The 16,481-nt window shown below is 40.2% G+C and overlaps 1 protein-coding gene across 1 annotated transcript in view; it reads right to left on the bottom strand.

Moving 5' to 3' along the window:
- Positions 1 to 466: 466 nt before the first annotated feature.
- F13A1 (coagulation factor XIII A chain) overlaps positions 467 to 16,481 on the bottom strand; it is a 59,168-nt gene continuing 43,153 nt past the window's right edge. The window contains exons 9-15 of the mRNA XM_077790781.1: positions 16,094 to 16,197; positions 15,242 to 15,330; positions 14,311 to 14,464; positions 13,449 to 13,736; positions 9,248 to 9,408; positions 6,279 to 6,415; positions 467 to 2,424 (exon numbers count right to left, since the gene is read on the bottom strand). Coding sequence (XP_077646907.1) covers positions 2,280 to 2,424; positions 6,279 to 6,415; positions 9,248 to 9,408; positions 13,449 to 13,736; positions 14,311 to 14,464; positions 15,242 to 15,330; positions 16,094 to 16,197 — 1,078 coding nt within the window. The 3' untranslated portion in view covers positions 467 to 2,279. The remainder of the gene's footprint in view (positions 2,425 to 6,278; positions 6,416 to 9,247; positions 9,409 to 13,448; positions 13,737 to 14,310; positions 14,465 to 15,241; positions 15,331 to 16,093; positions 16,198 to 16,481) is intronic.

The following is a 16,481-nucleotide window of genomic DNA, read 5'->3' as shown; positions in this document are numbered from 1 at the left end:
ACTATAAATAATAATTCTTCCTGTCTTCTGGCAAAGGTCATTCAGCTTAATGTGTGTTAGTAAAATGACTTGAAATATTTAGCTGAGAGAAGCACTCCTTAAAAATGGGACATAGGTAAGATTTCATTAGGGGCAAACTGGTGCCTTAATGGTCTCTGACAAGTTAAAACAAATTCCAGGGATTCTTTTTCCTGGCACTATTGATGTTCTCTGGAAATCATCACCTTCTCCAATTTATAGGTAGCCAGTTGTTGAAATAGAAGGAAAACCAAAGGAAAACAGTTAAAAATAGCTTGTAATATTATTTTTTTCATTTAAATAAATGTAAGATTTTCTCCTTAGCACCAAAAAAGACACATGGCTCAGAAGAACATTTTTAAATTTTTACAATGAAGACACAGCAACTGGTGTCTACAGTGCTGCTATGTAGAAGTAAGTGATCAAAATACAGAACACAACACATAAGTGCAATCAGACACACTTTATTTTGTATTCTTATTACACTGTATTTATAAAATGCCTGGAATAGAAAGCAGGTTTATATGCAAGAGCACAAAATAGATAATTTTATTTGCAGATGTAGAGCTTGGTAAGACTGCTTAATTACCTAACAGAGATTGTCACCCTGCACTGACACATTGTTCAGTCTCTTCAGCCCACAAGACTTTGACATGGCCAAGCTTCTGATGTGGTCACATAAGCTATATAAAATAAGGGTGTGTCCATTCTTGAAGTGAAAGCCCTCAAAAATCTGGTTTTCTTGGATCCTGGGGTACTTCCAGATTATATGAGGTGGTATGAATTTCTGTGTTTCCCACACTTTAGTAAAAAGAGCAGCTGCATTTCTCCTCTCACAAGACTTTAACAGCTGGTTACAGGTCCTGCAGGAGGTACCGCAGGCAACGTGCAGCAACAGGAGGAGCAGAAGGGAAGGAAGGCATCTCCCTTGCTTTTCATTAAGACCACCAAACGGCATGGCCATCCAGCAAAGCCCCAGGGTTTAATGAGAAAGATGTTCCTTTTAACTTTAGAAGCTGAACCGACTCCCCTGTGCTGTTAATACCTGATCTGCTCTTACACACACACCCTGACCAGAGGGAAGGAGTTGCTGTGGCTTGTGTAAGTATCTGTGTCTCAGGATACATCTTTATTCCTTTCCCAGGAGTTTCTGTCCCTCAGTATTCCCAGGATTACTCATGTACTAGATCTTTATTATGCTTTAGCCATGATTTTTGGGAACTTTCAGGCATGATTTAATCTAAACTCAATACCCATATTTTTAGTTTGAAGTCACCCCCAGCTCCAGTGCAGGACACTGTCTAGGCTTGTGGGACTGGCAGGAGAAGACCCTCAGGCTCCCTGCTCCACTCCTCTTTCCTTCATCCCATTTGCCAGCCTGGACTGCTCTGGGACAGCGAACACTCCTGACACACTCATATGGGAGATGGGTCTACAGGGTGGGTTCAGGAGAGAATAAAGGTAGAGAAGGGTGAAGAGAGAACACATCTTACACAAGAGATGTGATCAGAAAGAGCAGGTTTTGTGTGATAAACTCTGAGCAGAGGCAGAAAAAAACTAGTTTTTCACCCAGCAAAGTAGAGAAACAGTACACCAACTGCATATGGGGTCTGATGAGGGTAAGAAGTGAGTCTGTGTGAGTGCCTGCGCACATGAGAGAATAGGAGAAAAAGCACAGGGAAGTTATAAGACAAAACAAGGGGCTGAGAATATTCTTGAGATAAAACATCCTGAGAGCTTTTTCCAGCAAAGTGAGCTCTCCATGAACCAGAACATTATTAATTTGTAGGATAAAGCAGACCCTTTTAGCTAGAAATGCCTGTTTCTATTGCAGCCCAAACAATCTACCATAACATTGTGTAATTCAGTCTAAGAATTTATAACCATGGATTTTTTTTTTCCTTCCCTTTTCAGTGAAATACCAGGCCTTAATTAAAACTAAAGTTCATATTACTCTGGTGAATGGAGCTTTCCAAATTCCCTTGCAGCACTAATGCAAAAGACCATAAATACAAGTGAGCTACAGGAATAATATGACCTAGAATTGCCTTTAATTGCATATAGCTAATTTTAAATCATTCAGCATCCAGATGCTTTTTTTAATGCTCTCTCCAGTCATACCAATTAGTTTGCTTTATCAATTTTTTTCAGCAGAAGGATGACCAAAATAACAATAAGCAGGTTTATACCTCTCCATCAGCCACCCCTTACCATGATATTTTTAAATATAGCTAAATGAGAGAAGAAGGCAGCACCTTGGTTCATGGTTTCCGAATCTGGATATTCAGCTCACCATACACATGCCTCAAAGCATCAGAATTCAGGCTTGCAATCAGCTTCCGTAAACCTGGTCGCATTGGGGTAAATTTTACTTCCCAGGTCAATGTAGAATTCATTGGGATTCTCCTGAATAAAAAAAGAAAAGTTTCAATATTGCAGTCAGTTAGCCAGTGCTCTCAGCCTGACACAAAACAGGAGAAACTGAAGGTAGATAGTATAACGTGTCTCAAATCTTTTATGTTTCACTCATTCTCATAAACGTCATATAAATTACCCTCTCCATCTTCTATTCCTCTCAGTACTGACCCTGTTAAAGCCTTTTCTAGCCTTTCCTTCAGGCTAATTTTAAATTTCCAAAATGAATCAATTTTCTTCTGTCTCCTATCATGATCACTTTTGAAATGACCTTCTTTATATCTAACCTATATTTTTTTCTACTTTATAATTCTATTTTTCCTGTTTATTATAACCTATAACCTGGTGGTGATTCCTTAAATGGTTAAATAAGTCAGTGTTCAGGTCATTCCCCTGGAAACCCTATTGAATCCCTCTGTCACCCCTACCCTGAACCACCCTGCACAGTGGTAACATCAGCAGATCTCTTCAGTGGCCCCTTCAGATGACTTCTATATGTCCATACAAACAAGCCAAAGTATTTTTGGGAGTCTTGCTGTTGTTGGTTACTCTTATACACTATGTATGACTCTTGATAACTCATATATACAACAATGGCATTCTGCGCTGTTCTTGATTTTCAATTTTTTTGCTACAATTAAGATGCATGGACAGCATCAGGTATTGGGTTTCTGTGTTTTCTCAGTGCTTTCACAAGTTTCTGTGTGCAGATTTTAAAGGCTGATATTTATTGACTGATTGATTGTGTTTGGTGGGTGCTGGGATACAACTGCTCCAAAGGAAGTAATAGACAAAGCAATACAGTGGGAGCTATTTATGAAAATGAATTTTTTTTCCCTCAGAATTAAATAAGATGCTTCTAAGTTCACTGTTCTTATCTCATATGGCTACAGTGTCCTGAAAACAACTGAACAAAGTGGGAGCAAAGCAAGCCTATACTTCAGTTACTGTTTCAAATTCTCATCTGGTAGGATTTGGTTCTCAGGTGCCATGTCATAAGCCAGGGTCAGGACAGAAATGTCTACCCAGGCTTAGCACAAGCTGCCACAAGACAAGAAACCTTAATTAACTCTAAATGAGCTAGCCTAGAATCCTCCCACCTATGTATTTGTTTCAGTGCAAGTCTGCCCCTGGTAAAATGAGCTATTCCAGCTCCTTTTTGCATACACAGATGCATACCTTGGGCATGTACCCAATTTTAGAAAAAAACCCAAAAATAAAACCAAAAACAAACAGGGAAAGATTATATTTTTGATGTGAGCATGAGCAGACTGCTTCCAGCAAGTGTTTTCCCTCTTTTTATCTTTGTTATTAATGCAAGAGATTCTGCTCCCCATAGCTGGTCTGCTTGTATCTGCCAGATGCCAACTAAAGTGGAAACATGATAAACCAATGACTTCAATTGCTGAAGAAAGTAAAATACCTTTTAGAGTTTATGGGAATTATCTGCAAAGGATTATCTGAATGGAAAGTGAAGAAGTAATGATACAAGTCTGCTGTGCAGACTACACTTCTTAAGCAGTTGAGGTTCAGATTCTCTAAGGATGAAGGGTTTGGGGCCACAGCTTCACATTACTCCAGTGAGAGAGGGTAGCACTACCATCTTTGTTTTATAGTGCTATCAGTGCATAGATGTGTGTGTGTGTTTGTACATGCAGGAAGACAACAGCTGTGCTGGGAAACCAAACCCTTTTCCTGCCTTTTCCTGTCTCTCTACTGTCCTGTTTCTAAAACAAGTTGCTTCTCACTACAGATGCTAATACTAGTTTAGTTCTGACATATAGAAACACCCAAAATTACTTACCTGCTAGTATGAAAGTATACTTGGCTATAATCGTTTTAGCACTATCCATCACTGCCTGGTTAATTCTCATTTGTCATGCAAAGACTATGCCCTGAGTAAGAACTGCTACTGCCAAAGGCTTTTCCATAACTCATGCTCCTCATCTGTCTGATGAGGAGCAAAATATCAATATCTTTATCTATATATAGACTTTATGAATGGTCAAGACTGAAGCCCCCAGCAACTACATTGCCAGAATAATGTTGTATCAGCTAGGTTACACATAACCAGTTTTTTGGAGCCACTCAAGTGATACAGAAAAACTACCTGAAAAGTACACAGAGGCCAAAAACTTTATCCCCACATAGAACTGTAAAAGATCCATCCCTTATGTAAGAGTCCGTGGTAAATAGGGAAGTGTTGAAAGGGTGGGGAAAGCCTAGAATGTGTTTAATTCTCTTTTCAAATGGAGTAAGCCACCCTGATCTGATTATTTTCCTGGGAAAGAACTCAGTGATGAATGATTCTGCATAATATGCTGAGCCATCACCACACTGGAGTCATTTATCACTTTGAATGCATGGAGACAAATGTGATTATTATTTAAATAAACTACAACTGCCCCTTGCTCTGTCCTCCATGTGTATCACCTGTATCATACATTCATCTCAGAGAAGATAAATCTTAAAATGACCAAGCTGATCCATTTCCATTTTCAGTGTTGCCAAGGGCATTACTGAAAAGGGGAAAACATGGTGACTCTAAGGAAAATGACATGTGTTCCATGAGTCATTTTTCTCCCCTAACTCTTGTGCCTTTGAAACACCTGATAATTTCTGCATCCTTGAAGGTGATGGCAATCCACAGAAGCTTTTGGCTTGAAAAGGATGCAGAACAACAGGGGAGGCTGGCACAGCTGGGCAGCAATGAGGGCTATTGCCACAACTTGTGTAACTCTTGTGGACCATGCTGAGTCATGCTCAGCAGCACCTGTGACATACCATGTGCACAAAGCAAACACAGTATGTTGCCCTTTCACGGTTATTTTTCTATCAGCTCTACTCTGGAGATTGGTTTTGATCTTTTTATCCCTGTCCCAGGTGCTGTCAGGATCAGACCTCCCCTGCCGGCTGCAGAGGATGATGACAATTTATGCAGCTGCTGAAGCACAGGCAATTTCTCAAACTCCTTTTAAACACACCTGGGGACCATCAGCTCAGGTAATGATAGATACTAAGCCCAGATAGAAAGATGCCCACAGCCTCAAAATTTTCCAAGTTTCTCTGTTATATACCCTTGGCTCATGCTAAACTCATAACAATGAACACAAACGGAAGGAGGATTTACAACTTGCTTAGCATAGGGGCATCATGGTGTCAGTGTAAGGTGTGACTCTGAGAATATTGAAGGTGGCTTTCCTTTTCCTCAGATCTGGAAGTGCCCTGTGCTGGGAACATGCCTGTGTGCCAGGGAAGCCCTGTGCAGTGGTGCTACTGAGGGCAGCTGTGCCCTCATACACACGCAGCAGCTATGCCAGCAGGCTCTGCAAACAACACACATTTTGTGTCTTGGCATGAGCTTGAAAAGATCATCTGAGGTACCTGAACGTCTTGTATAATCATGATTAACATGAGCAGAGAAAAGCCCTTTCTGAAAAACAGCACAGGACTCGATTTGCACATGCTGAGTGAGCGGCAGTAAACACTTCAAGTGCAAGATAAATCTCCTTCTCTGTGATAGCGGCTTGTAGGTGCTATTGTCAAGTGCTAAAAATAATGTAATACAGTGAAAAAGTAAACTTGGGCTGCACTAGCAACTATCCACAAACACTACCAATTCCTCCAACCCTAGTACTGAGCAGATGAAATTCTCTCACAATCTGGATAGCCTGACTTCTACTGACTACTGAGACCTATAGCTCCCCAGTGTATTGGATTTTAAAGTACAGAGAGAGTGTTTGAATTAAATTACTCAGCACAGCATTAGTTAAGTGTCTCTTGTGAGCTTCCTACTGTGAGCAAGCAGAGGACAAACTCCCAGCTGGTTGTGCTTTCTTCCCTACCCGAACTGCTTTTTTATTGTTCTCAGCACACCAGGTCCCTCGAGGCGGAGCACGACGTTCTCCAGGGTTTGTTTCAGAGGATTGGTGAATTCCACAATCACAGATGTTTCTTTACCAGCTACCAGTTCACCTTTGGTCTGCAAGACAAGGAAAGGACAATGCACCAGAAACTGGAAATAACAAAGTACTGGCAAGGCAAAAGAAAAGAGCATACAGCAGAATGGCATGAGGCAAAGAAAGCCTAGTGAGAAGACAATTGTTGGGTGGCACATTTTTCCACCCATTGTAATTTTCCCTCAAACCACATGGCAGGTCAAGAGGCTGGCCCTCATTTCCATAGGAAACCAGAAATCTGCATGTACAGTTCTGGAGCTGAGGGCCCAACTGAGGGTGAGTCCAGCTGATGGGACTGTCTCCTAGACTCTGTGCCCCTCCTCAGGCTTCCCACCAGCACTGAAGGGATCTGCTCAGGACATAAGCTCCAGAAGAGAAGGGCAGGTCTTACCCTAAATTAGAAACACCAGGCTATGTGGTTACACTCTCAAAATTGTCATGCCCATCTCCCCCTTACTTTTGCATTCTTTTCTTCTGCTCTGAAGGGTTTCTAACCTTGCACATATGCTCTATGGAGGCCTGAAGGTCAATTTTCCTCCAAACCCTATGTAAGAAAAAGAGCAATACATTTTGTGCTGGAAAATAGTAAACCTCCAAACAAATGTGTTTTTTAACAACAGCGACATGCATGGGGATTTGGGATTCTTTATCACCCTGGAAATTCAGCATTTCTTGCAGAATATGTGTACTTGTTTTGCTTGGGCATGGGTTTTCAACTTATGGCTGGCAGATCTTCCAGCCCACTTCATGGTCCATCAACTGATTTCAAGGGCTTTGAGAAAGGTAAGTAAGAAAATCAAGTATCTTGTCAATAAATTTAAACTGGTGTTTTAAGGAGGTATGACATTTGCAAAAAGCTGCATAGACTCTGGTCTAAGGGATTACTCTGTGCCAAAAAAACCCCAAACTGTAAAATGACTGGAGTAAAGGAGGAGACACAAATCTCGATGGCATTTGGCCATATGAATGTGCAAAAGGACATCACAGGCATTTTCAGAAGTCTCAATTACAGCTCAGTTAGAGATCCTATAACCTGCTAATTTCAATTGGCCATTTAAGATCACTGGATGTGATTCAAAATCATCCCAAAGTCCCACACTTGCAGCTGAGACCATGATATGTATTTGCTGGTCTTATTTTTGTAACCTCATCTCAAGGTTAGAATATGATGTAATTTCCTCAACTCTTGAGTCTGAGAATCTCCTTAGACCAACAGAGAAAGATCAAAGGTTCATCGGAAGACATAATGGGAGATATATTTTTTCATTCTTCTCTCTCACTCTCACATCATGAAATTTGGTCTGCCAATCACATCCACTGAACAAACTTGTCAAGAAAACTAAATGGATAAACTATCTCAAATTTCATTAAAAAAACAATACATCAAAATTTCTTCTATCAATATATGCTCACACACATGCGTGCACACACACACACCCACCCCGTTAAAACATCCAGCCTTTAAAATTTCAGTGTATTTTCATACATCACAAAGGAACAGAAAAGTGAAAAGCTTAGTTTTACTCAAAAACATGGGTTTTGGACAACAGTCTATTCTAAAAAGCCTTTCTTCAGAACAGCAAGGAGAATAAACTATTTTGAAGTTGAAAATCTGAGATGATGTAGAAGATGTTCTGTTTAAGTATTGACTGGAAAGAATTCTTTACTTTAAAAATTTGGTTATTGAAGACAGGTATTTGAAGTAGAGTTTACCTGTCTTGTTTACCTCCTCCCTGGAATGCTTAGTAAACCAAAAACTATTTTTTTTGCAAATACAATTATCTGATCAGAACATCATGATATTTCTAATGTCCATGAAACAGAGTAGATTTTTTGGCTAATTTTGATGTAGTCTTGATCCACATTTCTAAAAAAGCTTTTTTTGCATAAGGCTGCAGTTGTTACATAAATTATTATATGGAAACCTGAGCACTAGTTCAAATAAATATATAGAGGGGAAAATTTGTTTAAACTTAGATATCTTTTGTGGTCCTGAATTTTACAGAGCTGTATTAATGCTTATATAAAGCTTCCTGAACATGTGTTCTGATTTTTTTTTCTAGTGTTAGGAAGAAAGGAGATCCAAACTCCATCATTCAAAGCAGATGAAGGCTTGGTGCTTTTGAAAACAATGCAATTTATTAGGATGCTTGGTTATGAATTGAGAAGTTTAAATTCCAGTTAAAAAGGGCTTGTTAAGTTAATCTCAGTTAACTAAAAATGCCTTATCTTTGCCATACAACATGGGCTCCTTGTAGTATCACAAGCATTACTCTTCTCCATTTTGATAGGTACCACACCACTCTGCAGAAACGCTCCAACTTTCGGGGAACACCACTGGCACTACATTCAGAGTGGCATCAAAACACTGAAGTCCCAAGACATTGTCCCGAATCAGTGCTGCCCATTCAAATTTGGAGAAACTTTACACAATATCTGTGGAAGCTCTCCCAGAAAAATCACTTCAATAGCAGTGTTCTTCATTCTTCAGCAAGAGTCCCTTGTGTTGTGTTGCTTTAAACATAATAGGCTTTTGAAGAAGTTAAAGAACTTGAGCGATGGAGTGAGTAATCTCTCTTACCCTTTGAGTTTCTTCAGCTTTCTCAGATCTTGTCCCTTCTTTCCTCCACTGAGATTATTTCAGCTCTTCGCTACCAGTGCTGCTGTCAGCCTCTCTCTTCAATGTAGGGACATTCACTACACTGTATAATGTACCTGTACACCCTCACACACTCCAGCCAGCCACTGCTCTATAAGGTCCGTGTTAGATGCGCTAATGTGCATAAACACACACACTCCTCTGCCCCACGAGTCAATGCAGAGAACACAGCCCTTCCACCACAACCTTGAGCTACCTTGATCCGCAGGGTGGGAATTTCCAGCATTATTGCCTTCTGCACAGCCAGAATCTTCCCTGTTTCATTGATCCGTGCAGTCACAAAGAAATGAAAGGAGGCTTGCTCCAGCAGGTCATTCATGTACTCGCTCGATTTGATCACAATGTCAAAAGAGCTGGCTGAGGGGAGACACAGGAAAGAAAATTGGCATCAGAAACAATCTGATCACTAACTGCACCTCTCATCATGGCCAGTGCCAATTTTATGAGTGCCTTGTAAAAAAGCTAAACAATGGCTTTGATTTTTTCCCCCCCCTCAAACTAACTTAATGTCTTTACTATACCATTTCCCCTCTAGTTTTTCCCTCTTTCCATTTAGGCCATGAGCTTCCAGGGGCAAGGGCTAGGTTTGTGCACAGTGTCTACCCAGTACCCTCAGAATTGGCCAGGTCACTGTTGAAGGCTTCTAGGTGCTACCACAAAATAAATGAGAAGGAAGGCAGGAACAAAGATAAAAAGGTCCAAACCGTCATTCCTGTAAATGTTTGCTCTTTCATTTTACCCTTGTTCTTTCTTTGCCACCCTTCTTGGCACAGGGATGCTGCCAGAGCAGTAACTGGGGGATGTGAGCCCATGCAGGCTATCTGGGAGATCACCTGCTCTCCAGGACATGGCTGGTTATCTGCCTTTGTTCTACATTGGACTTGCCTGCAAACATTAGCAAGAAGGTCCTCCTGTCACCAGCATACCCTCCAGAGAGCATTCACATGCTCTCTGACAATAATTATCGGAAGGAACAATCCCTGTAGGCTAGACAGTTGAGAAGCAGGGAATCATTAGTTTTAACTATATTGAACTGCAATTCCCAGGCCAACAATGGTGTGAAAATGCGATACAGAGAATCAGACCTGCTAACTAACTGACCAGGCAAAATATATAGACCTGGAGCTCTTCTCTCTATAAGCATTCATTATAACACTAGTAAACACATCAAGATTTCCCATCTGATACCTATGATGATTACTGTTATCTGTTATTTGTATTGTATTTGTGACATACAGCGGTAACACTGAGATAATTGAACTCAGTTGGGTAAATGACATTCACCCCTTTTCGCTCTTTTGATCCACTCACATCAAAACCAGTTCTTTGATTTGGTTTCAAAGCTATTCCCTTGGTGGCCACCTGACCTGGATTTACTAGGCCAGCCTTAAAATTACTTGATGTGTTCCTGCTCCCTCCCTCTCACTCTTTATCTTGTGTAAAATAATTTCCCATAATACCCTTAAACTGTAAATTATAAATCAGGCAAGGTATTTCTCATCTAAGAAGTAAATAAGTAAATAAATAAGTTAAAAAACAGGAGAAATTTACTTTACAATGGAAGAAAATAAACGTTTCTGTTTAAGTTTAATCACTGCAGGAAAAAAAGAAGAATATACTTCCATTGTCTTAGCACTGGTTGTGCTGATAAGTTGTCAGTACCACTTAATGCATCTGGGAAAGCCAAGGGAGACACAACACTGAGTTGCCTTATAGTTTTTCAAAAAAATACAGAAAACTAAATATAACTCAGTAGATCCGAGAGCACCTTTGAAGGCACTGGAAGGTTTAAGCTATTCAAATCCTCAAAGATGTTTTCAACCCACACAATTCCTTTAATCATTATTCTGAAAATTCATTCGGTTCCTGTTTGAAAACTTAGCTTGCCTCATGCTTTCAGTATTTTGGGCTGGAAGAATGCCTTTAATACATCTGTTTAGCATTGTATTTTTTTGTTACATATATATATATATATATATATATATATATATATATATATATATATATATATATATACATACACACACACAGAGTTCTCACCCTGAACAAAGCAACAAAGCCTAAAAATCCTGCTTGGGTGCTTTGGAAGGTACCCTCCCATTACATTCCTGACAGATTGTTCTCATGCACTTGCAGATAATCACACTACCTCCTTCACACTGCCCACCTGCTCAGACACTATTCCTGATTCTACATATACAACTTTCCAAGGAAAAGGTGAAAGAATTCATGCTCAAATTTAATGTACCACCTTCAGAAATGGTGTAATTTGTGAGGAGATTTTGTCCTGTTGCAGAACAGAGTGGCCCACAAATTGATGACTGTAGCTCAGATATAAGCAAATTCCCACCTTGATAAGTGGGAATAGCTTTAAAAATGTCTTATTGGCCAGAAGTAGTGATGGGGACATACTCTTGGTACACATACATAAAAATTCATGTTCTGTTCTTTCAGCCGCCTCTCCTCAGTCTACATTCACTCACCATCACTCAGTTCGGTGTTTCCAACACTATTTCAAGAAGCTTTTTTTCTTAGCATTTACTTAAATTAGAAAAAATTAATTATGATGCTCAGTGATGTTTAAACATCTATTAATTTCTTTTCTTGAAGAGAGGAACCAGGTGATCCTCACAGCACTGCCAAAGCTGTATTTTAGGTAGTAATGCCCTACACAGACCTTTGATAGAAGAGCAGACATAAATAAGTCCTGGAACCATGTACAAATCACAGCCAGAAAATATAACATACACTTCTCCTACAAGATGACTGAATTTTCCCTCTTCAAAGAAGCAGCACAGAATTTAGACCAAGACTATTGAAACTGATATTTTTTAATGTACCTATTGAGGTCGCAAAAAGTTTTGCAGGATTTCAGATCAGATATTTAGTAACTGATGTAAGTCACTATAAACCTTCACACTGTGTTTTGATAGCATGTATTGGAACCATGCAATGCCCATTTCCAGGCCCCCTGCAAATGATCCACAGATCTAGAAAGAATCAGCAAGTAGCTCTCAGGGCTTTGTTACAGGCTGGGGGTAGAAGTTTTATTAAACTTCACAAGTAGATCTTTATCAGTGGAATTCTCCTTTTTGCAGAATAATGAGCTCCAAATAAAATTTGCAGTTTCAGGTGATGTTCAAAGTGAGAAAGAAAGCAGAGGATTTTTTTTTTTTTTGTGGCCTGATAGGAGCTGTGGTTCCACAGAGGCTTCTCACTGAGACAAAATTAGCCCTCTTGGAAGAAAGAGGGCTCACAGTGTCTCTTGAGCTGGGATGAGGTGGACAAGACAGAAAGCTCAGAGGTCAGCCAGGAGTGCTGTGATCTAGCAGCAGACCCAGTTCAGGAGGCCCATCCTTTGGGCTCCCAAAGTCCTGCTGCTCCTGCTGCACTCAGAAGGATTGATTTGCCCAATAGCAGTGTCTAGAAGGCAAAGTCATGGCTGCTGACTCTCTCAGCAGGGAACTCAAGTGAAGGATCCTTCATCTCTGTAAGAGATCATCACTTTTGCTGTGCTGGAGGTGCTGACCAAGGACAGAGGCCTGTCAGGAGAACATGTGGTTGCTAGAGCCTCCTAGGTAGCACTTGGAAGTAAGCTAGTCCTAAACACCTGTTGCAATGGTTGACAGGAAATAGATTTTGTCCTATTTTACAAAGGAGAATATCCCTCTTCCCTGCTTTGAGCAGTACAAAAACCTGCTGACAGCCTCCTGAGCTAGTCTGCCAGGAACTGCTTCTCTCATGAGAAGTGGCAGGCAGGATCTTCCTACTGTATTCCAGAGGGCACTAGGAAAAGTAAATGCTGCATCTGTAAAGATAACTCACCTTTGGGGCTCCTGCCCAGCTTGCAAATATCCCTGCTCCATCGTGGCACATTCTCATTACATATAAACTTTCTTGATCACTGTACATATGAAATCCTGAACCACACAGTCCTCCAAAACCAGATATTCACTAAAATCTACTCAGAACTTGTCAGCTTCTACCAGGTAAGACAAAAAATACACCCTTTTGTCTCTATACATGACACCACACCCTGTGGAGCCAGAACTTCCCCTTCAATTGCTAAAATGCTGCTAAGGAAATTAAGGAATTCAAAGGAAAAACAATATCTTGCTGCTTAATACCTGTCCTCCTTTGATTTCTTCTGTACTAAAAAAGAAAAAGTAACAATTCCCAGAGATGCAGCTTGCTGCAAAAGAGCATTATGCAGGGAGGAACAGCCTAAAGAACACAACCTCAGCTTTAAATGACCCTGATATCCAGCCCAGGGAAGGGGGTGGGTCCTTCTGATACCCAATAGAATATCCTGCCATTGGCTACTAGAATTGGCTCTACCTATGGGTGGAAACACTGGTGACAGTTAAGAACACAGAAAACAATTATGCAACACTTACATGAAGAGGGTTCCAGTTTTGCACTGAAAGAGTGTTTCTTGAATTCACTTTTTGTGACTCCTGTATAAAACACTATGTTGCCCGAAAAGTAGGTAGTTGCAGTGTAGGAGTTGCGACTCTTGTTCCTGAATGTTATAGTGACTTTAAAGTCATTGCCAAGGACTGCCTTTTGCACTTGGAAGTCCATGTCAACATCTGTCTGTGGCTGGTATGTGGTATCTTGGATACTTTGCTTTTTAACACCATACATCACAGCAGTCTCAAGAGCCAGCCTCTCCTCATCTGAGCCTAGGAATGAATGAAAACCAGATTTAGAAAAGAAACAGGAGTGCAGCGTCAGCCTACCTACTAACCATAAAGGTGTGTATTCCATAGTTTGTAGTAGCTGAAATAAATAGATGAGGACAGTGAACCCCCCTGCAGTAACATTAGCAGTGGGAGAACTTCACAGCTACCAGGGGAGTTGGTTTTAAAGCCATATCAGACAAACTGATGTAGCTGAATTCCAGCTACACTGGTTTACTCTGTGTGAGCATCTGGCCTGAATAAGAAACATCTAAACATCTGTACAGAAAGCCTTGAATTGTTTTGAATGCTTTGAGTTGCTCCATGACTAGCCTTTATTTTCACTACAATTTACTTAGTCTAAAGCATTTCAGAGTAGAAAAGTTTGTGCTTTGCTTGTGCCTTATGACCAAGGCATCTACAGTATTCCTGGGATGGAGTTACAAATAAAGAATTCCAGACAGCACTTTGGCAGCTTTTCATTAAGCTCCCTCAGTGACAGAGGTTTCCAACTCATCATCCAGGATTTGACTGAGATAAGTCTATATTCATATGGTCCCAGCTCATTTCAGGTTACCTTCTCGGAACTTGTACTCCTCAGTAATGTCCACCATTCCATCACCTCCAACTGCCTTGGTCACAATCAACTGCCCAATATGGGTCGTGTCAATGTTTTCTACCACTTGGGTTCCATTTTTCTCCATTCTTGTGTAAAAAATGTCACTATTCACCTATGAAATTAAATGAAAGATGATTGAGATATATGAAAGGAGAGAGAAGGAGTCAGCTTATCTCCCCCACTAATTACGTCCCACTAATTATTCACATCCACATTTCATGTTTAAAATTAGGCGTATGCTGAGATGCACTTTATTATTCACAGCTCCAGAATGATAGAGTGTATAAACTTCACAAGGATACAGAGAGGTAATTCAAATTTGAGGAGCACTACTGCATATTTCTTGTACCAAAAAGCTTTAGAAATAGAGAGGAGAATGCTTAATAGCTAAAATATCTTCATTCTTTTCTGTCCTAAGCCATTTACAATTCAATTAGAAAGAAATTTGTCCTGCAGCATTGCAATTCTGGGAATGCCTCCTCTGGTGATGCAAGAGGTTAAAACTCCAGACCAGGCCATTTATCTCCTTATTGAGATATTTCCCTCTCAGATCTGTCAATCAAATCACCCATGTGAGATCTCCATGACCCACAGCAGCCAAAAGGCATGTGGTGAGTAAAGAGAATGAGCAGTTAGAGCTAGTGACCCATTCAGCATACCTGAATCTTGGAAGGAAAAATGACCACAGCCTGAAGTTTCAATTAATAATAAGCTTTTTCTTATTATTACACTGGGGAGCAGAGATTAGACAAATCTCTGTCATTCATTAGAGCCATGGAGGTTGTTCTGTGACATGAAGCATACATGAAGTAACTCCGCAATCCATAAATTGAAGTGGAGCCCTATATTTTGTCTTACTATGGTCTCACTAATATTTTCACATATGTACCTCAGCATAGACAAAAGGAGCATCAAATTGGAAGCAAACGTGACCATGTTTAATGGCTTGAACTGAGGCTGGACCACACCTGTACATACCTATGGGGAGAAGAGAGACAAAGTGAGAGACTAAATAAATTAAAAACATGTAAAAATATTATATTTTCTCAAAGAAAAAGAATTCTTGGGGCTTGATGAAATCCTCTAATCTACAGGAATTCCTGGCCAAGAAGCAAAAAGCTCAATTTTGTTATCAGCCCTGTAGATAACACAGACTTGGGTCTGGAACAACCTGGTGGTTCAGCACCTTTAATGGCACTGCAATATCCACAGTAAGTCTCAAGCACTTGAAATACAGTTCAACTGGTTTTGGGTAAAACAGTATACCACAGGCTTAGAAAGACCTTGTTACAAATTTGAGAAGATTGTAGTTTTAGGGCTGGGAAATTAAGGATTGGAAAGAACGACCAGTGACTTTTTTCTCTCCTGCCTACTGTCTGCGCATGTAGTTCAGTTAGGGCTGCATAAAGTAAAGGAGAATTAATCTGTTCAGGCTTCTATATAGGTATTCTAAAATGTGAGAAGCCATTTTGGGCAACAGGATCACATCTCTTCAGTACGAAGCAGGACTTTCTCATGCAGGATTTTGTGCCCCAGGGCATCATGAGCAGTGTTATAATAAGGACATATTAATTTTAGAGTTCAAAACAAATCAGGAGAAGGCCCTGAGGCAATAGTGGTTATTTGGCTCAAGAAGTTTTCACTGGCCCTATGGTGCTAGGTGCCTCTGGCTCAGGTAGTGTCAGCTCATTGTTTGAAACAAAGATTCCAATGAACTAACGAGGACTTCAAGCAATATTACCATCACTGGTTTCTTGAGGTGTCCCATCCACAACCTGCCATCCTCCAAAACCAACGGGAAGGTCAGGTCTGGTCATCCAAGCTTCGTTCCAGCAATGGTAATTCCTTAGACAAGATATGGGACCAGTATATTAAATTCTTGGAAAGAAGCACACAGACCAAAACAAATCCTGTGTATTTATGTCCTGGAATTGCTTCAATAACATCTTTTGTCAATTCAGGGATAAAAATGTTGACTCTTTTAAGAGAACAGATTTTTAGGTCTGTAAGTTTGGTACCTATCTGTTAAAATCTGAAAGCCACAATCCTTCATTGTAGTTTCTTGACTGAAAGTTGAAGAAGGTTTTTTGGTTCTTCTAATGTGTTCTGAGTATAAATGTCTCAAAAAA

The sequence above is a fragment of the Lonchura striata genome, chromosome 1 (assembly GCF_046129695.1).
Source record: "Lonchura striata isolate bLonStr1 chromosome 1, bLonStr1.mat, whole genome shotgun sequence".
Taxonomy (NCBI): domain Eukaryota; kingdom Metazoa; phylum Chordata; class Aves; order Passeriformes; family Estrildidae; genus Lonchura; species Lonchura striata.
The sequence above is the reverse complement of the archived record's forward strand: the minus strand, read 5'-3'. Positions and strand labels throughout refer to the sequence as shown.